This window comes from Tyto alba, unplaced genomic scaffold (assembly GCF_018691265.1).
Source record: "Tyto alba isolate M040663 unplaced genomic scaffold, T.alba_DEE_v4.0 Super-Scaffold_16, whole genome shotgun sequence".
NCBI classification, from domain to species: Eukaryota; Metazoa; Chordata; class Aves; order Strigiformes; family Tytonidae; genus Tyto; species Tyto alba.
In genome coordinates, this window is record NW_024881278.1 from 33,105,855 (window position 1) to 33,129,969 (window position 24,115).

The 24,115-nt window shown below is 42.9% G+C and overlaps 1 protein-coding gene across 4 annotated transcripts in view; it reads left to right on the forward strand.

The window, feature by feature from the left end:
* Positions 1 to 24,115, forward strand: part of LOC104356809 (protein ELYS) — a 50,223-nt gene that overhangs the window by 167 nt on the left and 25,941 nt on the right. For 2 of the 4 annotated variants that reach the window (XM_042789549.1, XM_042789552.1), the window contains exons 1-13: positions 119 to 256; positions 1,927 to 2,014; positions 6,191 to 6,317; positions 7,518 to 7,771; positions 11,491 to 11,671; positions 12,453 to 12,660; positions 13,946 to 14,062; positions 15,051 to 15,135; positions 18,518 to 18,668; positions 21,341 to 21,473; positions 21,560 to 21,741; positions 22,175 to 22,236; positions 23,165 to 23,293. In XM_042789549.1, coding sequence (XP_042645483.1) covers positions 6,197 to 6,317; positions 7,518 to 7,771; positions 11,491 to 11,671; positions 12,453 to 12,660; positions 13,946 to 14,062; positions 15,051 to 15,135; positions 18,518 to 18,668; positions 21,341 to 21,473; positions 21,560 to 21,741; positions 22,175 to 22,236; positions 23,165 to 23,293 — 1,623 coding nt within the window. In that variant the 5' untranslated portion in view covers positions 119 to 256; positions 1,927 to 2,014; positions 6,191 to 6,196. Of the gene's footprint in view, positions 1 to 118; positions 257 to 1,926; positions 2,015 to 6,190; positions 6,318 to 7,517; positions 7,772 to 11,490; positions 11,672 to 12,452; positions 12,661 to 13,945; positions 14,063 to 15,050; positions 15,136 to 18,517; positions 18,669 to 21,340; positions 21,474 to 21,559; positions 21,742 to 22,174; positions 22,237 to 23,164; positions 23,294 to 24,115 lie in introns of those variants that run through there. The other 2 variants (XM_042789550.1, XM_042789551.1) reach the window with 2 other exon arrangements.

The following is a 24,115-nucleotide window of genomic DNA, read 5'->3' on the forward strand; positions in this document are numbered from 1 at the left end:
CATCGGCACGTACGGGGGGGGGGGAAACGGGCTGGGGCCGGGGCGAGCGGGCGGCAGGGAGCAGCGCGGGGAGGGGGCGGTGGCGAGCCTCGCCCGCCCGCCTTCCTTCCTTCCCTGCTTCCTTCCTTCCTTCCTCCCCTTCCTTCCTTCCTTCCCGTACCAGCAGGTACCGGGCGCTCCCGAGGCGGCTAGGCCGGCGCCGCTGCCGCAGCGGGGGCCCTGGGCGGGCCCGGCCGCCCGTCGCCCGGCCCCTTATGTAAGTGACCCCCTGGGCTGCGGAGCTGTTCCCCGCCACGTGTGGCCCGGCCCGCGGCGGGAGAGGCCGGTGGGGGGGGGGGGGGGCCCGCCGGCGGCGCGGCCTGGGCAGCGCACATGGGGGGGCGGCGGCGTGCGAGGCTCCGCGGCCGGGAGAGTCCGGGGGGGGGGGGGCGTGGGAGATGTGGCGGCTGCCACCGGGAGCCTCCCCTTCTTGCCCGGCCGCCTCACGCCCCGGCGTCGCGCTCCTCCGGTTGCTTCTGGAGATATTTCCCCCCCCCCCTTCTCTAATTTTCCTTTTCTTCCCCACCTCCCTCCTTTCGGTGTCGTTCTCCAGGAGGAGGCGGGAAATTCGCTCTCTGCGTAGTGCGGCGGGAAGAGGGCTGGGTTTAACGGGAGAGCAGAGCTTTCCGGGAATCGCGTTGTGGGGGGGGGTCTTGGTTTTGGGATGAAGCGTGAAGCACGCAGCAAAGTTGCTGACTTAAACAAAAGCGCTGGATTTCTACTTTAGTAATCTGTGATTCCGGGTCTGGAGCTTCTGCCAATAGGAAGAAGCATGGTGTCAGTCTTTCAGGGCTAATAACGGCTTTCTGATCATGTTTGGCAAAATGATGGGAAATTTAGGAACTTAATCCCGTCGGGAATGCCAGACCGCCTTTGGAATGTGTGCCTAAACGTGGTGGCTGAAGCTCCTTCTTTGACCCATCACTCTGGATGCTTGTATGGGTCTCAGCTGGCAGCTGTCCCCTGTGTTTGGGCACAGAGCACTGTATCCTGTTCTGCTGGGGTCACTTCCTCAATCTCTTATGGCATCAACTCCTTTTCTTGCACTGATTTGCCTGGGGTTTGCTTTTTTAAGGTAGTGAAATGGACTTAATCGGTCTTCCATGAATGTCGTGTCTCCTGCCTAGCAAGCTGTCGGGTGTAGTTTTAGAGCAGCAGTGGTTGTAAGGCTTTGCTGGCGTGGCAGTTTTCCTTGCGTGGTGGAGAGCATATTCCACCTGGGAGGAGAGAGTCACCAAAAACCTGCGCCTGTTGCGCGTGTTGCAAATGTTTCCGCAGCTCAGCTTGTCAGGTTGCTGTTTGTAAAAGTGTGTCCAGCTACACCAAGCAACGTTAAAAAAAGAGCATCATTTCAGAACGGACGTCAGGAGGTTTGGCTAGCTTTGCCACGTTAGACAGGGGCTGCACCTCTTGAATGAAAGTGTAGTTTTGCCAGAGAGTAGCCGTAGGAGGTAGCTGGGTAACCTGGCTCTAGTGTCAGGTTCTGATCTGTGTTGGTTTGGCTTGTTTTTTTCATCTAAAGGGAAAACAAAGCCATGGTCTGCATCAGCTCCGGGATCTTCTCTGCTGGGGGTTGTCAGGATAGAGAGCTGAAACTCTTTCCTTCTCACCTTCTGCTGTAGATTTGTGCTTACGGAGCATCCGCACAAACTCTGCAGGAGAATCTGTGGGCTGCACTCGAGTGAAATAAGCCTGATGGTAGAATTCTGAGACAGACCGTCTCCGATATGTTCGTGGCCTTTTAGACTAAAACGTCAAGTTTGGATTAATTGTAGGGTTTTTGCCTAAAACACCAGAGGGAGTTTTTCTGCCTAAGTGGGAAAGACGTAACCCAGTGGTACTCGCTAAATCACATGCTAACTCGCTCACTACATCCTCTTTCTGCAGGAGTAAAATATGGCAAAGTGCAGTTTCACTGAACCTGACTACTAAGGTGCAGAGAGAATCTTTTCCATCTGCTGGTCCTCCAGTGCTTGTGAGTTGCTTCCTGTTTTTTTCTGGGGAAAATATAGTTGAACCGGTTATTAAGAATAATTCAAAAAATACTGTAATTGTCATCTTTACCTGTTATTCAACAAAGTAGATACTGTTTTTCTCGAAAGAACTTAGGTTTTCTTCCATTTCTTCTTTGGCTTCTTCCCACTCTTTGTCCTGTTTCCTTGGAAAATGTGATCTGAATAGTGTCACACAACGTTGTCCATTCTCTGATCACCAAGTAACACTTCCCTGAAATCCCTTTAGCTGCCGCATCTGGCTGAATGAGAGAATGATGCCTGCCAGCTGCAGCCGTTCTCAGTGAGACAGCGAGTCTCTATGTGCAAGAAGGAGTTAAAAGTTGACTGTTTCTTGGGTAGTGTCCTTTCTAAAAATAAAGAGCTTTTTAGCTCTCCTTGCAAACTGAGTTTGTAGTTTCACACGTCTATGAGGTAGCATCACGGCTTACTGCCACGAAATGGAGACGGATGAATTCCCCCTCCTTCTGCCCAAAGCATTGTCCTGCCTCCTTCCTTGTGGCCACTTTTATGCTTGCCATTTCTCTCTGCAAGCCAGTTTAACTTTCTAACGTGATGGAAAACAGTCTGCTTTCCTGGGTTAGTTCCCTGTCTGCCTAGGGAGTTAACTTGGCTCATAAAGTGCTCTAAAAAGTGTGTAAGTCTGTGCAAGGTAAGCCACAGGAGCAGATGGAGAGACGGGAGGTAGCAGCAAGGCCTCTCTTTTGGTGGCAGTGAAGTCAATATTCCTTGTGAAATCGTATCTTCAGCTGCAACTGACCACAGTTTTCGCTTTTTCTTCAGTAACATCATAACATTGTTGGTTTTTGAAACTGATTTTCGTGTACTACCGCCAGTCAAAACTGACATCCCGGAACTTGGACTTGGCTGTAGGTGATTCTGCTTGGACATGTAATTTCTCAATATTTTTTTTCTTTTTTTTTTTTTTTCCTCTGGCGCTTTTAAATCCCAAATCTGTCATGAGTCTATGACTTGTGACATGTTCCTTTCTTTGGAAATAGTTCACGATGCTTGGAAGTCGGAATTACCTAGGGTGAAGAAGAATGGTAATTTTGGCGACTTGTACACAGACCTCTTTGCTATAGGATACAGCTGGGGGGGTTGGATTCTGGTTTACTCCTGAACGTGGGGGGTAAGCCCGTGGTCATTTACACTGATCTGATTTCTAGCGGGCAGAAATTGGAATGTGAGTGCAGTCATTGTTTTCAAAGAGAGCAGAAGTGCAGTTAGTGTTGGATATATCTCTTAAAGGAGAGGCTTCATGCCTTTAACCCAGCTCTATCTAACTATTTTCCCACTGTTTCATTTGCCAGTAATCCCTGGTTTAACCAAGCAGAATGATGCAAGTAAAACATCCTAATAACCAGATCACTATGTGTACTGTTCATAATTTATTATGGATTTTATCTTCCTAGTTCCATGCTGCCAAGCCAGATGTTTAGGAACAAAATCTTTAAAATGCCCACTGGCTTACTAGCGGAAACCTGGGCATGCCTGATGCTCTGGCATTTTCATGTGCTTTTAGATGCAGTTGAGAAACTGCAGCATGATTAAATTGGAAATTACACGAACGGTCCAGGTGTTGGAGTGTTACCTATGTGATGGTTCTTACTGGTGCTATTGGACTGATAAGTGTATTTGATGTGTACTGTAGACTGGACTACACTGTGTTAAGGTGTGAGCTTTCCACCAGAGAAGAATCCTTTCTGTATTGGTGGTGAGTTTGGGGTGATGAGTGGTTTCTTTTTAAACTCAAATCTCTGCAGTAGAGTATCTTAAAATTTGGTTTCCGATTTGGCCACGCAAAGTTCTGTGCTCTTGGCCTGCCCAGGTAGGCAGTGGCAAAGACAAGGGCACTCATGGAGAGCATGCAGTTGAGAAGTTTTCTTGAATGCTGTTACCTGCCCTACTGCAAGATATTTGTTCACTCTTTTTCATAGAACTGTTTTGCTATTACTGTGAGACATTGTATTAATAGTCACAAAGTGCTTACCAGTCAGAGATCTCTGTGTTTGTTTAGAAGAACGTTTTTATTTTTTTTCATCCACTACAATTGTATATGCTCGTTTTGTAAATTTGTGCTGTTTTCTGAAATTCCTTAATATATGTTGTTATATCCAGACTTCTCCCTTAAAAGAGGATTAAGCGACTGAATATGTTAAAATAGATTGCTTTGCCTAGGGGGAGTAGATTGGTCAATGATTTCATTAATGATCGGGATGATGAGGCAGAGTGTACCCTCAGCAAGCTGGCCGATGATACAAAACTGGGAAGAGAAGTGATAAGCTGGTGGGTGACGCTGCCGTCCAGAGGGACTTTGACAGGCTGGAGAAATGGGCTGATGGGAACCTCAGGCAGTTCAACGAGGGGAAATGCAAAGTCCTGCACTTGGGGAGGAACATCCCCACGCACCAGTATGTGCTGGGGGCTGCCCAGCTGGAAAGAGGCTTGGCAGAAAAGACCCTGAGAGCCTGCTGGGCACCAAGCTGACCATGAGCCAGCAGTGGCCCCTGTGCAGAGAAGGCTGGTGGTGTCCTGGGCTGCACGAGGAGGAGCTTTGCCAGGGAGTGGAGGGAGGTGATCCTTCCTCTAATCAGCACTGGTGAGGCCACACCTGGAGAGCTGTGCCCAGGTCTGGGCTCCCCAGTACAAGGGAGACATGGGCATACTGGAAAGAGTCCAGCAAAGGGCGACTAAGATGATGAAAGAACTGGAGCACCTCTCCTGCGAGGGAACACTGAGAAAACTGGGGCTGTTCAGCCTGGAGGAGAGAAGGCTCGGGGGGATCCCATCAGTGCCCAGAACACCTGAAGGGAGCGGGTAAAGACAACAGAGCCAGGCACTTCCCAGGGGTGCCCAGTGACGGGACCGGGGGCACTGGGCACAAACTGAAGCATTTAAAAGGTGTTATTCACCAACCCAGTACATCTGTCCTAGTATGTGGTATTGTGGGTTACTCACAAGACGTATTCATTAAATGATTACAGTTAAGCTAGGCCAGACTGCTGGTCAAGTTGTGGGGCTTTTTCTTCTCTGGAGCCCCTGGGTGCAGTGCAAAAGGCTGTCCCGCTGTCACTTTGAAACGACATCAAGTACCAAAAAGCAAATGCAATGAAACTGCAGCAAACAAGTTGTCCCACTTGGAACTTGACATATACTGGATTCCAGTGCCCAGGCTTTAGGGCATAATCTTTCTTACAGTGGCTTTTTCAATAACCCAGAGAACATAGTAACTGAAGTAGTTTGTATTCCATACACATGGAAATATCACTTATTTAGCCACCTATTTAACCTTGGCAATCACTTCAGCTTTCAGGTTTTCCCACCAGAACTTGTATTTTGACATACTGAAATATGAACTCTTTGTGGAGCACCTGTAGGAGTGTGGACACCATCTGAAGGGCCTGGAAATTTTTATAGTAGACTGCAGGGGTGTGATGAGGGCAGGCAATAGGAAAGAAGGGATTGGAATAAGGAGTATGAGGATCTCGGTAAAGGAAAATATCAGTGTTTTATAGTGCTGTGTTCTGTTTCCATCGTAAGTGTATGGAAAACTACTTTCTAAATGATGAACTGTGGAAGTCTGTATTGCTTGCAATGTGAAAATATCAGCAGTACGTTTTCTGGAAGAATTTGTGAATGAAAGTAGTTAAGAACTCAGGATTCCTTAATGTTCAAAATGAACACACAAAAAGTGAACAAGACATAAATGATGCATGACATCTACTGGAAGGCAATGGAGAAGAAATAGTAAAGTATGACATGAAGGGAAAGGACAAATGGATACTTCTACCACTTACTGAGAAGCTTTTTAAAATACGATTTTTCTTAGCTCGCATCTTATTAACCTGTGTGAGTAGACGTGAACTCAGTGTATTGGGTTTTTTCCTGTTGTTTATCTTGTCCATACGTCTGTGTTGCTTTTTGTTTGTGATCCCATAGGCATCAGAAAAGTGAAAGGATTCTCGTTTTGCTCTGCTGTGAGATTGAAAACTGTCCCGAGTACCACTTTTTTAAGGAAAGGAACTACAGGCAATGTATAGGAGATGATTCACTGCATCCCGATGAAATTTGTGTCAATCTCAAGAATATTTATGTCTGACATGAGCCTAGTTTTGCATTTTTTTCATTATTTACAGTGAAGAATGCGAGACCTAGCAGCTCAGGTAACGAGCAGTCTGCTGCAGTTTCCCGAGGTGACTGTTCAGGCACTTGGGGAAGATGACACAACCCTAGATTCTGTGCTGAGCGGGAAGTTTTCTGGAGGTGAGCATTTTCCTTTAAATTTGGTCTTGGTGTAAAGATGTTATTGCCTGGAGGTTACCTGAAGCATAGGGGCACCGTATCAACTGTGTCAGGTTGGCGCTGATAAGATGCATTGGGTTTGGAGAGAACAAAAAGGATGTTTTAACAATTAAACGTGATCATATTAAAATGCTAGTTTAGTTCAACTTTGAAACTGCAGCAACCTGCACCAGTCTTGTGCCATCAAAACAAGTTCCTTAAGCATTGCTGGGTCGGTGAGCCCTCCTCAATTTCTAATTCAGTAAAAGGCAGTTTTCAGGAAAGTAATAGTGTTGTTTGGGGCCGTATTGAGTTGTAAGAGCTCAAACTATGACCGCCATATCATCACATGCAGAAATGTTACAGAGGCAAACCCCTCTGGTTTTACTTTTCTAGCGTGAATAAAAACAGAAGGAGGGGGAGAAGACTGTTAGGCGCTGCAGCCATATGTCCAAAGTATCTGATAGGGTGCAGATGAGTACCCAGTGAGAGTTGCTGAAAGTGGCTGAGCACGTTAGGTCGTTGACTTTCTAGGTGATCTGAAAGTAGAGCTGGGTGCCTGTCTGGATGTCTGGGCTTCTGTTAAGACCAGTTGGAGTCCATCTGCCTGACTGGAAGGGCAGTGGTTGAGTTACTGCTTCCTTTGAGTTTGAGGCAGTTCAGTGAAACACCTCGTGTTAAATTGTTCCGGTGCTCAGCACATGTAAAAGTTTAAAATTTACTCATGCGGTGCCCATTTTAAGATAAATTCTTGCTGAAGTCCAAATCCCTGCCCAAAGTAGACATGTGTCAAGTAAAATGAATACACTAGAAATGAATTGGTTTATTTAAAGTATGCTTTATGACTTGTATTCCCCTATGTATTTAGTGGATACAAGCAAAACCAAGCTGAATCCGGTATAAACACTATAGATCGATATCTTGTAATCTATATCCCAAACGATCAGAATTCTTCAGTGCAGGGCTGACAAGTACAAATGCAAAATAATGGAGGTGTTAATGTTAAGATACGTTCCTTGAGGATTTCAATGGGTGACTTTAAATACTTGACCAGAATCAGGCATGTTGGTGGTCTTCTGCTAGGTACTTTTATTGAAGGAAAGGGGCAGTGGCTGTGACTTCTCGGCAGTTTTCAATTTTCTGTTTTAAATTTGCTTAAGTCATCTTTCTTTTCTCTTCCAGGGAGAAATGGCCTGGCATGGCTGGCATGTGGTCCTCAATTGGAGGTAGTGAGCTCTGTGACAGGAGAGCGGCTCTCTGCGTACCGTTTTGGTGGAGTAAATGAACAACCTCCCACTGTTCGTGTGGTAAAGGAGTTCTCCTGGCAGAAGAGAACTGGGCTGCTGGTTGGGTTGGAAGAAGCAGAGGGGAGTGTTCTGTGTCTGTACGACCTTGGAATATCAAGAGTGGTTAAAGCCGTGGTTCTTCCAGGAAGGGTACGTGCTTTTTAATCAGCAAAACAAAGCTTTTTTTGTTGTTAGGTGCTGCATGATCCTGTTTCAGGAAAAGCTTTGGAGCATCTTTTTGTAGGAGGTATTTTTTCTGTATTGTGTTAGCATTCTGTCACTTCAGAGTATCCAGTCAAGACAGCCTTGATCCTGGGCTTAATGGTACTATTATCTTTTGAGTTGACTGATAGTAAATCGAGTTTTTCTGGTTTTATTGTAGAGCACATAGTTACCTAATTCTCCGCTTCCACAAAAAGGCATTGAAAACGGTGCTTTTTTGGCCAGAGTGAGAAGGGAAAAAACCCACTCTTTATAGTCTGTGCAGCATACATTTCCTGAATGGTTTATTTCTGTCAGGAATGCTGTCTTTAAAATATCTCAGACATCCATAGTTGTGCAGACTCAGAGTCCCAGACTAGCAAGCAGGTGACTTCAGAGCAGAATAGATTCCTTCTGTTGACTTAGGATAGAAAAAAGAGCCTTTAGTGAGTTATCTGACAGACTGTTGAAAGATTGACTGTCCTTGAATCTCTGATTATTGAATATTGTGTTTGTGTGGAAGGGACACACGGTTATGATGTTACTAATTTTTTCTGTCTTTATAATGCCTGAGCTCAAATGATGTGATGACCCCTAGTCTTACTGTCTTAATGCAAACAAGAATCAGCGTAAGTTAATTGAACATCAAGATGCGTTCTGTTTTTATCCTCCTAGAATCTGCAACAAATAAATACTACTTCATTACTCAGCTTTCTATAAGGTGATTTGACTTGACTTGCTAGAATAGGGGTGGCATTTTGCTTGTTTGTTTGTAATGCTACAGTGTGATTACTAATAGTAAGCATTTGTATTGCGGTAATTTCAAAAGATAGGAGTTGGGTTGCTGGTCCACTGTGTTAGTTTGCCTGTTATCTTGAGAAATCCTGGAGTTTTAGATGGAAGGGCATGTTGTGGGCTGACATAAGCATATAATCAGTAAGCAAATTATATTTGTGGAAGATGACATTGCTTTTTTTTAATTTTATTTCTTACATCTAAGTAAACTGGGAATGGGAGAAAGAAAGGTTAAGGACCATGTCACCTACCGAATCTGTGTCTACAGAAGTGACTTGAGATCGAATGTAGTTCTCAGTTGTATTAGGGAGTTTTTCTATACCACAAAGAAATGGTTCAGGAGAAGATACGAAGAAACCTTCTGGGGGAGAAGTTGGCTGTTGTGTGATGAAGATTGTGGATTTTGGAATAAAGCCAAAGCTTATTTGAATATTTGCTCTTACACGGTAAATGCTCTGGATTACAAGCATCTTTGGTCTGTTGCTTTCATTTTGCTTCCTATCTTTTTGCTACTAGATGAGTTAGATGAGCATAGACAGGACAGAGGTATTGCTAGTTGGACTGCTAACTTTGAAGCTGTGAGTGTGGGAGTAAAGGTAAACAAAACCAAGTAGATCAAACTTGTACTTGGCCACAGTCCATAGGTGTTGAATATATTCTGTAACTCATACTTCCAAATTATGCATTATGTCATACGCGTTTTAAATCTGCTGGAATGTTTCTCTGGTTTTCACACTGATGATCTTTAAACGCAAAATGCAGATCTATTCTTAACATCACTTTCCACAGTACTAACAGTTGTTACTGGTTTAAGGCTTTAATGAGCACCTTAATTTCTAGACTGTTTTCCATGTGGGTATAACTTCTGTAGACAGCGAAGCTGTAGCGTTTAACACTAACTTAGAGTAACTGTGGTCCAAGCTGTGAAGCCATTAGTGTGTTAATACAGGGTATTTATAGTGACTGTATGACTGCCTTCTAGCGTAAGAGTAGATGTGTAGTCACTCAGGGAGTTGAGGAATGATTTAAAGAAACAGACTCTCAAGCTTCGACAGAATATTGGCGTAATTTTGTGTGTGTTTGTGAGCATCTCTCATTGCCCTCTGCATATACATGTGAAGCACAGCAGAAAACTCAGAGTGTTAATGGAGTGTTATTTGAATGGTATTCTTGTAAAAGCAAATCTGAATTTAAGGTATTAATTATATTAAATTGGTTTATAATGGTTGTATGTTTCAGAACTATTGGGTGGTATTTTCACAAATGTTCCTGGTCTGTAGGAGGCAGAAGGTTAACATTCAGATTCAGTGAGCTGAGAAGTTTTCTTTGTTCGTTCCCAGAATGAGCTGGCAGTAGTCAAGGGGAATATGAAAAGCCAGTGCATAGCACAGTAGAAAAATAGGCAGTTTCAGGAGCTTCAGCATGGCAAATTGAAGTGTTAAAACTGGGAAACCTTTCTGGAAGACAGTATGCAAAAATGGAAGAGATTCCTTTGGAGCCAGTTGCACAATGAAAAAAAAGTCTTAGAAGAAAAAGCATTTACAAGCAACACTTGAACTTTGGCTAATTCTGCAACAAGGTAGATAGAGTATTTCTGCTTTCCTCATAACATTCTCCAAGACTTGGAGCAGCTAGAGTTTGAATAATCAAAACACTTTTGATAGTCCTTTGAGCAGCAAAGAAGGTTGAAAATTTAATTTGATTTAGAGAAAATCCAAAACAAAAGAAAGTTGCCTAAATTCTTCTAGGTAGTTCTAAGAGTAGAATTCTTGTGGCCGGGATGGAAGTTAAATTCTGTAGTCGATTACCAGGCTGTGTAGTCACAGCAAGGGCTTGATATGGGTGAGGAGAAAGCTTTGGGGCTTAAATGTATGTTTGTTTTTACCCACCTCTGGGGATGGAAAAAAATATGCATCAAAAAATGGACTCCCCCGTGATGCTCAGTTCTCTGTTTTATTATCATGTAAGATTTTGTTGTTGCTGTAGAGCTTCCTGTTTTCCTTCTGTTGCTTTTTGTAAGAAGGCCTCTGTTCTTTTGTTGTGTCACTGTAGTGCAGGACTCTGTGTGCTTGTACCTCTGCTATGTCAGTCGGTTTTGTCCTGGGATGTGTTGCAGGTGCTGCAAGGTCTGTCTTCACCTTGCAATAATATTAGCCTCTTAAAGAGCAGCAGGGGCTCCTTCCTTAGATTGGAGTTAACTCTTTATCTCACAAGCTGCTGTTCTCTTTGCCATTGTTTTAAGCGTGGAAAACGTATTCGGTTGTCTAGTTGTTACCTTTATTCTACGTGTGGAGGACCGTAAATTTTACTAAGCCAGTATTTCCCTTGAGCACTGTGTAAAAATGTTTCATTCCCGTGGAAATGGTATGTCTGCCATGCAACTGGACCGCTGCCTTGTGTGACGTACAGCCACGATTTATTGTAATACCTGTTTGGCAGAGAAGGCATAGACTGTATCCCAGTGCCGATGGGCTGTGAGCGGTGGGAGAAGGCGATTTAGTTTTGTCTGTCTTCCTTCAGTCCCTTAATTACGATCAAGCTTTTTGCATACACCTGATTTTATGTGTTTTCTTAGACTTAATTATTTCCAAGTAGCAAAGGGAAATTGGTAAGCTGTAATAAGCTATGTAAGCGGAAGTTAATTCACTTTAAAAAGTGTGGGAGATCTAGTGAATAGAAAGCAATACCAGATGTTTGTAGAAGGCTTTTTTTTTTTTTTTTGTGTGTCCTTAATATAATTGAAAACAATGTTTTAAGTCCAATGGTCCTGTATTTATCTTCTTGTTTCTGATGTGCTACTTGTGGCTTCGCCTTTGAATGATTTCTGTTTCCTCGTCAAACAGCTTAAATACTAACTTGCAGTTTCCCTGTAGGTAACTGCTGTAGAGCCCATAACTAATCACGGAGGCGCCAGCGTGAGCACTCGACACCTACATCCGAGCCTGCGATGGCTCTTTGGCGTGGCAGCAGTGGCTACAGATGTTGGCCATCTACTTCTAATTGACCTTTGCTTGGATGATTTATCCTGCAGCCAGAATGAAATAGAAGCATCGGGTAAGCTTTGCAGGTTTTAAACTCGAATTTAAAAGGAAGAAACCCTGTGTTTTTTAAATAAACACTATGCATGCCACTTTGCAGATACTAGTGTGCAGACACTGATGACTGCTGATTACAAATGGCAGTTTGACATCACGTAGTCCTGACCTGATTAAAAATGAGAGTGGCCTAATCCCCCTGCTAATGTTGTAAACGCCCCCCCTCCCACCACGATCCCTATGTCCCTGTGATTCTTGCCAGTGAGCTGTAGGGATTTCACCATCAGCTGCCTGACAGGAAGTTGTGCCGGAGGTGCCCTATTTCTTGGGAACGTTGTTCTGCTTCCCTTAATTGACTTGGGACAGATTTTAGGCTTGATTTTTTTGAAACAAATCCGACTTTCCAAAAATCAGGCATGTGGGTGAATGAGATCTCCAGCTGGTCTATTCAGATGGCGTATGCTGTTTCAGCTATTACAGCAGTGGCTTTGGGAGTTGATGGCACTTCAGATAGCTTCATCATGAAACCCAAACTCCCGATTTACAGAGTCCAAGCAGAATTTGTCTCTGAAGGTTACGCTTTTATCTGGTTTTGACATATGAGGGAGAATACCTGTCTGATCAGAGAGTTCTGATTCAAAGAACATAGATAGAAAACAGCAGTAGCAAAAGAAACATTGCATAAATGAGTATTTTGCCTGGGCTGGTAGAATTAGGTTGTACGTGTTGTCACGTCAGTGTTGAAAATGCACTGTAAATGGCATAACACATTCATTCCTTGCGTGGTTCTTTGTATGTAGATCTGGAAGTTGTCAGTAGAATTCCTGCGGAAGTTCCACAGAGAAGAGAAACTGTGACCAGAGAAGGGAGACATCTCTGTTTTCAATTACAAAATCCTTCAGGAACAGCAGTATCAACCCTCAGCTACATAAGCAGAAGCAATCAGCTCGTTGTGGGTTTTTCAGATGGCTACCTGTCACTATGGAACATGAAAACGTTGAAGAGGGAGTAAGTAGGCCTTTACACTTGACCGTGCCTGGAGGTGCATGGGTCTCAGTGTTTTGCTTATGGAAGGACGCTAATTTAAAGAGAACTCTTTCAGGGAATGACATTTTGCATATAATCTTGGAATGTTTAGAAATCCTTTTCTGACAGAACTGTGAAGTGACACAAGGACCAAGCAGACCGCCTTCTCCCCAGTGGACTGGGATTGTTTTCCTTACTGTGCCTGTGGATTGGGGAATTGTGGAAAGCGTGCTTCTTTGGGTTATGGCAAGCAGTTAGGACGTGACAGAGCTGATTTTTATAAGACAGTTTCTTCTATTGGTGGCATTTGGTGAAACCAGGAAATTCGTGTATGTAGATGAAACAGATCTTAGAAATGCTTTTTCAGAAGCAGTTACTGCAATGAGGGCATACCTTGAAAGGCTTAATTATGTTACTAGTGTGATTTTGGTGATAATATTCTTTAAAGTGTCCAGGATGATACCAGTGAGACATGAAGAATCAATAGCTGGTCTGTGCCTGAAAATATATTCTTTCTTACATGTCAGCCTAGACCGAAACAGGGGAGTGACCCATTCCGAGGCAGCAATGCACGTGAATGAGAGTTTGCATGGAACGCTTGGAGATGAGAATAAGGGACATGTGAACTTACAAGAAAAAGAAAAATTCAGAGATGATTTTAAATCTGCCAGAGAGCATTTTCACTTGAAATATTTGTCCAAATTCGGGTAGGGATTCATTTCAGTTAATCTGCAGTTACTATATAGAAACGGTTGGATGCCTAAATAGACAGTGGAGGAATAATTAGGTGGCAAGAAGAGATTGTGAAGGTACAAATAAGGTTCAGAAGTCTGGAAGAAAAATGCTTTGTATAGTCCAGGTAAAGAAATGAGGAACTACTTCTGTTTGGTGCTGGTTTACATTTGTTCAGAAGATATGTGCATTTTAAGTTCAATATTGAAGTAGGGTTCAGCAGCCAGAGCATTCATTTGCCTGGCAGCTGCAGTAATCATTTTTGTTCCTCCCTCGCAGGCAGAGGAGGGCATAAACCCAGGCTGTTCCATTGGATGGACAGTAATTTCCTCACCCTTTGATGCTTGTATAAAAATAATCTCTTCCTTGACTCACTTGTTTGAGATGGAAGTATGACCTCTGTACTTTGAGGATAAGGACAGAAGGTGCTCTTTTCTCAGGAGATGCTTCTAGCCTTATACAAACAGTTAGGGCCAGTAGGATCACATTTTTATTTTATTTTATTTTTTTCTTTTTCATTTATTTAAACCTGTAGGCACCACTCTCAGCTTGAAGGAGGAAGGATTCCTGTCTATGCTGTCACTTTTCAAGAGCCTGAGAATGATCCTCGCAATTGTTGCTACTTGTGGGCAGTTCAGTCTACCCAAGAAAGGTGAATAACAACTTACTATAAGCCACTGATTATTTAGTTTGTTTTTTGTTTTTTTTAATATTTGTCCACATACAGTTGATATGTGTATATTTCTGTTGTTTGTTTAGCTGTGCAGATGATTCTGTCTGGTAGGGAAGGTGTTAAGCTTATAATGCAACTTTGTCAGGATTTAGCAGAAGTGAAGAGGGACCTACCAGTTCCTGCTTCCTGAAAGGAGGCAAAGCAACAGCGGCTGTATTTTTGTGCTTGCATTCCTGAATGCTTTCTTTGTTTCTTGATGACTGTTTCATGATTTCTTTGATATTTGCACCGTGGTATTAAACTACCATTGAAAGTAGTTGAGGCTGCAGACCTGGAACACTAAGCGTGCCGATACCGCAGCCTGCTGCCCCAGAAGGAGGGAGGTGACAGTATTGCCCGTCACCTTGTGCCAGCTTCAGCTGTCCCCGGAGCCTTCACGAGCCTCTTCAGCTCACCTGGCACAAAACGCTCACTGTTGAGCAGAGGAGTCGATGGTTCCCTGCCAGGCTAATGAACCAGATCAGAATGTGGAAGGGTGCAGCGTGTGCAGGAGAGGGACGGGAAGTTTGGCGGTGAGGGAAGAGGAGAAAAACCTCTCTCTTTCAGCATCAGCAAGCTACTTAATCAGCTCAGCTTTCAGAGTGTGGCAATCTTTTTGGGTTTGACTGTAAAGCAGTTTTGATCGAGAACACTTCACGGTGAAGAAGGATTTTCAACAAGTGTTAGTCCATCCAGCATATTAAAGCTTTCAGATTGCATAGTTAGCATTTGTCCCTGAAGCTGTGCCAGCATTTCCTCCTTTGTGTTTTAGCCACTAAATGTGACCAGTTATCATGTTTTGGGCAGTGGGTTTTTCTTTTCAGCAAGAGCATGCTATTAAGAAAGCTTCGGTCTAGATCTAATAAGGTGAGAATGAGGACTATAAAGCAGCTTTGTAATCAAATTTCATAATTTGTACCTTTTTCAGTGAAGGTGATGTTGTGAGTTTACATCTGTTGCAGTTAGCATTTGGTGAGAGAAAACGCTTGGCATCAGGACAGGTCATGTATGAGGTAAGACGTGCATGTATGTCAAAAGCTGAAAACAGTAATTTCCTCTGTGTGAGTAACAACTGAGTTGGCCGAGCTAATAGTTGCCATCAAAATTCAGAGCTGACTTAAAAAAAAAAAGTTTTGCTGAGTCTTGGGCACGGCTTTTGTCCCTACTTCTTGAGAACAAGTCATACAACTTCACACTGCAGTGTCGTGTGTTCCAACTAGGTTTGTCTGCAAAGAGCCCATATAAATGCAACTCCTGAAGAGGCAGCAGCTTTTCCAAATAAAATTCTTCTTAATTGAAACACCAAATCAGTGGCACGTAGGAAGAGAGGACAGGGCTTTGCATAGCTTTGTTTAACCAAGCCACAGGCTTGAGTAAGCTTGTCTGTCTCCCTTTCTTAAAATACTGTCATAGAGCTTTATTCCTTTCTGATCTTTGGGTTTCTATTCTTGTTTTCCTTGGAGCTTTGTCAGCTGGGCCTCAAGTGAAGTGCACGTTCTGTGTGTGTTAAGTGTCGATCCTGAAACTTAGCAGCAGTAAAGATAATTCTTTCTACTGTTTGGCTGGGTTACCTACGAAAGCTACTCTTAAAGCCAGACAAATACGTAAATACATCAAACAGCGGTATGATTTGGTGAAAAGGGTGTAGATAAAGTTTTAGACCTGGCTCCAAATTTGATGTGTTTAAAACATAGATGAGGTATCATTATATCTCAGATAACTGACAGACGTAAGATACATCTGTATAGTGTATGTTTCTACTCAGCAGTATGCTTGGAACTCTTCCAGAATCTTCTTGAGGGGAAAGGAATCTTAATTTAGAGCAATTCTTACCTCCTGTTTTGATACCTTCTCTTGTATATTCTCAGTGGGTATGGAAAACGATATAGGAGTGATTCCTGTGTCGTGATACTCTGTTTTTGTAGGGACTGTGAGCTTTGATTTTTTTGGAATGAGCTTAAAGTTTGACCTTTTTCCTTACCTATAAGAAAGCTCCTTCCTCATTTGTAAGTGCTGCTTTTGATTAGATAAAGGCGAGGTGTTTGGAGGAGGTGGTGTTTCTTTAAAATGCTTAATCTCTTACAGTGTCAAAGTAGAAGTATCTTCAAGTGATTCAGTGTGTTCTAAATATGGATGTCATCTCTTATGTTCAGTTTTTTTATGACATAAATATGCAGTACTCTAGAGGAACAGAACACCTTCGTTGGGTTTTTTAATTTTTAAAAGGGCTTTCCTTACAGTTCACTTCTGCAAGCCTTGCAGTGCTCTGAGCCCTTTGGCAGCTTGATAGGAGAGAGATTCTTTAATCTTTCCCCAGTTTCATTTTTGAACTTCTGCTTAATTTTACCCTCTTTTAAAGGTTATTTGTAGCTAGAGTCTTAGCAGTGTTACCTGTACTGTGTGCTCCTTTGGAAGAAGCCTTGGTTGTCTATACCCATTCCTCTCGGGGCTACTTTGTTCTGTCTCATATCATCTTACCTTTTACTATTCGGTAGTTCTTTGTCTCGGTCATCTTACTTTCCTGAAGAAGATGTGAGAAGCATCAGATTTCACCTCAGAGAGTTGAAGTGTTTCAGCAGCCTTTTAGAATGGGTCCGCTAGAAATTCTGTTTGGCACTGTTTTTGAAAAAGCACAGCAAGTGATAAAATAATGTTGTTGTGCTTGTGACCTGAGAAAGCTGTGGTGTAATTACTGTAAGACTTCCTGACCCTCTACAGACTATTCAATCAGTAGTACGTTCACAGGCTTCTGCGAGGTGTCAGGCACCAGTCTCTGGGTTTGAGATATTTTACTTCCTCGCTGTTTCTGCTTCCCTGTGCTGAGTGCTGTGGAAGATTGAAACAGGAACCAATCTCAGAAGGTAGCTGAAGAGAGAACTAAACAGCTGGACTCTCTGGGGAGAAAAGGCGGGTTCTTCAGCTTGCTTTCAGATGAGCCACTTACACGTGTAGCTTCATACCAAGACCTGATGATACCTACTGCCCCCCAAAATGCCCAAAACAACTCCCAAGCCCCCTCAAAACCCCAAAGATGCATTAAGACGGGATCTGTGCTCAATGGTGGACACTCTCAGTCTCAGAATACCTCCCTGTAGTCAGAGATTGGTCAGTACTACATGGCTCTCTGCCTATATGACTGTCTGAGTCAAGATTCTTGTCCATCTTCCATGGAAGAAAATGTAAGAGTTGTTCCCGATTGCCTGGCCAAGTTTGAGTAAACAAAGGTGGATCCAGTTTTGACCCTTGTTCATTGAATAGACTTCATAGGAGGTTGAAAGACTTGTCTACCGCAGCAGTGCTTTTCTTTCCAGGAATCAGACTTGAGGCTATGAAACAGTGGATCTGACTTTTTATCATGGTAAAAAGTCACGAATAGGAGTTTTGGACCGTGTGGCACTGTAGTTTTATAAATAAGCATCAGAGTTGTGCCTCCACAGCTTCAAGGCTGGTTTAAGTCTGTGCTCAAGTAATTAATGTAATGGAATGTTGAAGTTATGCTTTCGAAGATCGTTTTTATACCATCTCAGGAGTTGCTAAATCTAGTGCCTCCAGCCGTGTTCATGCAGCACATCTTGGCCTTTGTCCTACACAACGCCTGCGGTTGGACAGAGTATAGAGTCTCTGCTTTCATATCCGAGTCTGATCAGTGCATCTCATTTGAAAACTGTCCTTGTAGTTTACTGGTCAATAAAGTAATTACTTAACATCTTCCGTACAGCGGAGTTCCTCAGCTTAGATTTGCTTGCCCCAGTGGAAATGTAAAACACACTGGTTTGCTTCAGAAGTTGTCTCGGGCAGGAATTGATATTTTCTTTCCCTTTCCTTCTGCTCCAACTTTGTTGGGGACTGGCTCTTCATATATGAATAAGAGAGGAAATTGATAGGCATTAAAATTAATCTCTGAAAGGCTTATGGAGTTTTAGTACTTTATCTGAAGCAACGTTTTTTTGGAATGGTGGACTTCTCATTCAGGACAACATCTTTTATTATAAATCGGTTTTAGTGATTGTTCCTTCTATGATAAAAATGGGATTTGTTGCTTAGGCTTCATGCTAGTTTTTCAAAGAGGTGGTTTTGGTTTTTCTTCTCCGCACGTGTCTGTTACTTCAGAAGTTACTTGACAAAATAGAATGCACTGTGCATGCTTCAGAGCAAACTTTAGCTAGGGAAATACTAAATTTTGCACTTTACAGCCTAACTAACCTGTTGTGATTTGACACTTAATTTTCTTGCCTGTCAGATGTAGTTTCTGATTGGTATCAGAAATACGTTCATGGGAAATGCAGAATATAATATGCATGTGATATCAGATACGTACATTCTTTCATATTTAGGTATAATGTATGTTTTTACATCACAATGACATTTTCTCTCCTCTTTTATTTTTTTCCCCAGGGTTTGGAATACTGTGACGAAAGGTACAGTTTGGATCTCACGGGTGGAGTCTTTCCCTTGAGAGGGCAGACCAGCAATACCAAGTTACTCAGCTGTCAGACTGTAGAAAAATTTCGTAACCATGTTGACAGAGAAGATAGTGTTAATGAAGGTTTGTTCTGATGTTCACGTTTGATACTTCTAAAAAAAAAATAGTTTTTGGAATCTAAGCAATGAATCCTTTGGGCTTATTTAAAAAGAAATATTGTGTGCTTAGGTTTTGTGGGACTTTGTAATTGAAACATTAGGTTTTATTTTATTCTTGTTGACATGCTGTAGAGATATATGGTAGGGTCATCTGTATAATGTTTGTTAGTCATTTTATTCCTCCACCCGTATTCTTGGAACGATAAGATCATTCTCTCTATTGCTTAGAAATGTGCCCTGAGTCTTTTGTTTTCCTTTTTTTTTTTGTTTTGCTCTTCAAACCTATGTCTGTATCTGCACCCAACTGGTGGCCGATCACAACTGGTGTTCCCCAGGCCTCAGTATTGGGGCCAGTTGTGCTTAATAACTTTATCAGTGATCTGGACGAGGGGATCGATTGCACCCTCAGGAAATTTGCAGACAGCAAGTTGGGCGGGAGCGTTGATCCGCTCGAGGGTAGGAAGGCTCTACAGAGGGATCTGGGCAGGCCGGGTGGATGGGCTGGGGCCGGTTGTAGGAGATGGAACAGGCCAAGTGCCGGGTCCTGCGCTCGGGTCACCACAACCCCACGCAAGGCTACAGACTTGGGGAAGAGTGGCTGGGGAGGTGCCTGGAGGACAAGGAGCCGGGGGGGGTTGGTCGGCAGAGGGCTGAATGTGAGGCAGCAGTGTGGCCAGGTGGCCAAGAGCATCCTGGCTTGCATCAGCGATAGTGTGGCCAGGTGGCCAAGAGCATCCTGGCTTGCATCAGTGATAGTGTGGCCAGGTGGCCAAGAGCATCCTGGCTTGCATCAGTGATAGTGTGGCCAGGTGGCCAAGAGCATCCTGGCTTGCAGCAGTGATAGTGTGGCCAGCAGGAGCAGGGCAGGGATCGTCCCCCCGGGTACTCAGCCCCGGTGAGGCCACACCTTGAATACCGGGTTCAGTTTTGGGCCCCTCACTGCAGGGAAGGCACTGAGGTGCTGGAGCGTGTCCGGAGAAGGGCACCGAAGCTGGTGAGGGTTCTGGAGAACAAGTCTTAGGAGGGGCGGTTGAGGGAACCGGGCTTGTTTAGCCTGGAGAAAAGGAGGCTGAAGGGAGAACTTATCGCTCTCTCCGGCTTCCCGAAAGGAGGTGGTGGTGAGGTGGGGGTCGGTCTCTTCTCTCAGGTAACGAGTGATGGGACCAGAGGAAGCGGCCTCAGGTTGTGCCAGGGGAGGTTTAGGTTGGATGTTAGGAAAAATTTCTTCACCAACAGGGTTGTCGAGCACTGGAAGAGGCTGCCCAGGGAAGGGGTTGAGTCACCATCCCTGAAGATACTTAAAGGACATCTAGGCATGGCGCTTAGAGACATTGTTTAGTGGTGGACTTGGCAGTGCTCAGTTAACGGTTGGACTCGATGATCATAAAGGTGTTTTCCAACCTAAATGATTAAGATTCTGCCTGTCCATTTTTTCCTCTCTTTATCTGAGAGGTTTCAGCACCTACAAGTTCTTAAAGTGGTCTTAGTCCACTTGTGTCATGTTTCTGAGGAGAGTGCTGTCTAAAAACTTGTTAAAAGCAAAAAACCACCACGGCCCACACCCCAAAAAAACCCCCAAAAACAGAACAGCATCCAAAAACTTCTTTCTGTCTACTTCTTATGAAGTATGAAGCATGAAGCAATACCTATAGTTTTTCTGATGGTTTCTATTTAGCTTTTATTCAGAATATTTCACGTTAACTTCTTGGCGGCACACATGAGCTTCTGTTGGATGTGGGTTGAGGCTAGCAATGAATCTATCTTCCAAATTGTGAAAATAATTGATACCCTCAAAGGCAGTTTCAGCGGCTGTCAAAACTGAAGTGGCACGGGAATTCACAAGGAAACATAGTAAAGTGTGTGAGGATCCCTCAACTGTAATGATGAATTCATCAGAGAACAGAGAAACGTTTTGCCAAACTGTCTTCTTGTTCTTTACTCTGTTAGGGTAAATGATACACCACATACTTTGCTTTACGCCTGGAGAATGCGTTTTCCCCAGAGAAGAGAGACTATTCCACTTATTGAGGGAAATAGAGTGTAGCATTGTCATATATAGTATAGTATACTATACTATATGTAGTATAATCTCTACTGTTTATATTAAAATCTTTATTCTCATTTCCTGCTTGTTGGGTTTGGGGTTTTTGTATTTTTTTTGTGTGATAATTGTGTTCTTTCATTCTGAATATGCTGGAGAGGAGCTGTTCTTGAAACCTGTGATTGAGACAAATCTGGAAATTAATAATGCTGGCTAAATGATACAAGTGTATACAATAAGTATTTGTGCTTTCTAAAAGAAGCAATGTATGTGTTTCTAGCATATTTTTTTTGCTGAAGTGTTCATCTAGCTAAATATCTTGCTCAGCTCTTAATGTATCTAAAACTTAATGAGATGATAATTGTGTTTCTGATTCAGCTTAGAATTGATGCAATTTGAACAAGAAAAAGGAGCAGTATGACTGAAACCCGTCACAGGGATGTTTGCTACTCTGTGAATTGTTTTTACTATTCTTAGTCAGTGTTGCATTTCATGAGTGATGTAACAGAATTAAAGCAAAATAGAATGTGGTGTTTTAAAAATATTAGATACGGCATGTTTTCTACAAACAAGAAACAACGTCTTGTCTTTTACAGTAATATCTCCTGAGACCAGTGTATCCATCTTCAGCTGGCAAGTGAATACGTATGGTGAGGGAAAGGCATCTACTTACTTGGGCGTATTTGACATTAATCGCTGGTATCATGCTCAGATGCCAGATTCACTAAGGTAGATTTTTCTAAGCTTCTTTTCAATGTCCCTCCAAATAATTCATTTGAAAGTCGGCATTTAGCTTATGCATTGTTTTCTTTAAGGCCAGAAGAATTCCTTCATGATTGCCCCTATTTTGCGTTGTGGTCACTGGATACTGTACTAAGTATGACTTCTCCAAGCCTCATTTTGGATATTCTGGTACATGAAAGGAGTCTAAGTCACGGAGTTCCTCCATCTTATCCACCACCTGAACAGTTTTTTAATCCAAGCACCTATAATTTTGGTAGGTATTTCACTGCTTTTAATAGTAAGAAGTTGAAATTGAGGTCGAGTGCTGTTTATTGTATGTCACTCAAAAACCAAAACCCAAAACCCTGAACTCCCACAAAACCAACTTAAATTACGTTGCACTAACAGGGTATTTAATATTGTGAAACACATCTGTCAGTCTGCTGAGTTTTGGTGCTTTTGTGATGTAGCCTGTGAAGCAGTGACAGTTATAAATTGAAATGACTTTGAACTGAAGTTTAAAGCACAGCATCTCGATTGCACTAGAGATAGACTTTATTATTTTCTTTAAAAATCTGTAAGTGATCTGATAAAGAAAATGGGCACCGAGTTCTGTCTTTCCAGATACTGCTCTTTAAAAACTGTAAACTGGTCATAAAATAACTGTGAGTGTATGGAAGGTTGTCAAACGTTGGTTGTTTCTGCAGATGGTACATGCTTGCTGAACTCCGGAGTTGTCCATATGACTTGCACCGGCTTCCAGAAGGAGGTGATCATTTACCGAATCTTTATTGAGAATGTAAAGAGATGGACCTTTTCCAAGTTTTCTCCTGCACTGCTTTCAGTGTCAGAGACCGTTTTATGCTCGTCCTGCCCGTCCACACGCATAATTGCAGTTGTATCCTGCCAGTTTTATGCAAATGAGAATGTTTTCAGTCTACTCTTGGAACTGTAAAATGACCACTCTCTCCTGTTGAAGCATGATCCGAGACTGAATGTCTAGAAGGGAATAAAACGTTGCTCTAAGAGCAAGAACAATAGTGTTCCTGAGAAGAAAGCCGTTTCTTCTTTCTTACCCATCAGTCGAGCCTGTGTAGTCTTGAGTTAGGGTTTTGATCCCGGGTCTGCTTTAAAAAGGAGGACAGAATGGAGAAAGTGAAAAATTCGTGTAACTATTGGAGAAGAAATTAATTTTCTTTCTCCCAGCCTTGGCCAAATTCTAACTTCCAAGGCAGGGCACAGCTTGTAGCAAATAATTTTGAATTAAGTTTCAGCTCACTACATATTTCCAACATAAATCAGCTTCTGCACAAAGAAGCATAGAAAGGCTCATGCAAAGTGTGATTTGAAGTTGTGTGTGTGTTTTAGCTTATATAGAAAGTATTTTGTGTCAGTGTTCAGGGAAAAAGAAAGGCCTGTGCTTTGAGAGAGAAGCGAGAAAATACTTGAGAATTGCAAGGGCCAATATTTTGTTTTTGCAGGATTTTTTTTAGAAACTATATCTGTTAGTTTGGCTGCCGTCCTTAAGCCTCTATGTAGTAATGCTTGCTCGGATTGCTAACCTAAAGCATATTACTGCTGTGAGCTTTCTGGCCGTTTAAGTGAACAATTATATTATTTCTCTTAGTGGTTAGCCAGAACCTTAGTGATGGAATAATACTGCTGTCTGAATCTGTAGCTTTTGATTGATGTTTCAGACCTTGAATTTTTTGAAGAAATCTGGACCTTCAATACGTGAAGCCATTCATGATAGCTACAAGAGGTGTCTTGTAGCTGGCTTGCTGTCTCCAAGGCTAATTGATGTCCAGCCATCTAGTTTGAGTCAGGTGAGTGCCTATGAGGGAATCGAGGGGGAAATACATCCATCTTGCCTGACAGGGCTGTAGAGGCTACAAGACACGATAACCTGATGTTCCTGGTATTTGCAAGTTGCACTGAGATGCAGGTGTTGGCTTTAGTCAGCAGGAGCAATAATACTCTTAGGTCCAAACTACGGAGTTTGACGGGGAACAGCCCTAATAGCTTTGTCTTTAGAGGCCCATCAGTAAATTCTGTGCCGCTGGTACGCACAAGGGAGCGTGCAGTCCGTGCTGCTCGTCTTTCCCTCAGACCCTCCGTCGCCCCCGTCGGTTTCTCAGAGCATTGGGTTCAGTGCAGTAGCTGACAGGGGTGTCTCGCTGGGGTATGAGCTATTGCAGACATCAGGTTGCTGCACCATACATGGTCACTAGCTTCCAGGGAAGTGGGCTGTGGTAAACAGTTACTGTTGTCAGCTGCACCTCAGTTGCTTTGCAGGTAATGATTTTACCTAGAAGGGAAAGATAGTTTTGAGTGGGTTTAAAAAAAAAAAAAAAAAGAAAAAAACAAAACAAAACAAAAACAAACAAAAAAAACCCCCAAAACATGAAGAAACAAACAAACAGAAAGGAAAAAGTAAAATTTTATGGAGGATCATTTCACCTGGAAGAAGTATCAGAAGATGAGGTGAAATAAGCTGCTACTTAATATTGCGTGTCTGTGCATACCTGTGCATTATCCTTCTCACAGACTACCACTGCATTCTACTACAGTATTTGAACAGCCTAAAACCTAAACCTATTAGAATTGAAACGTTTCACTTCTTTTTGGCCATTTTAGAAAATTACAGC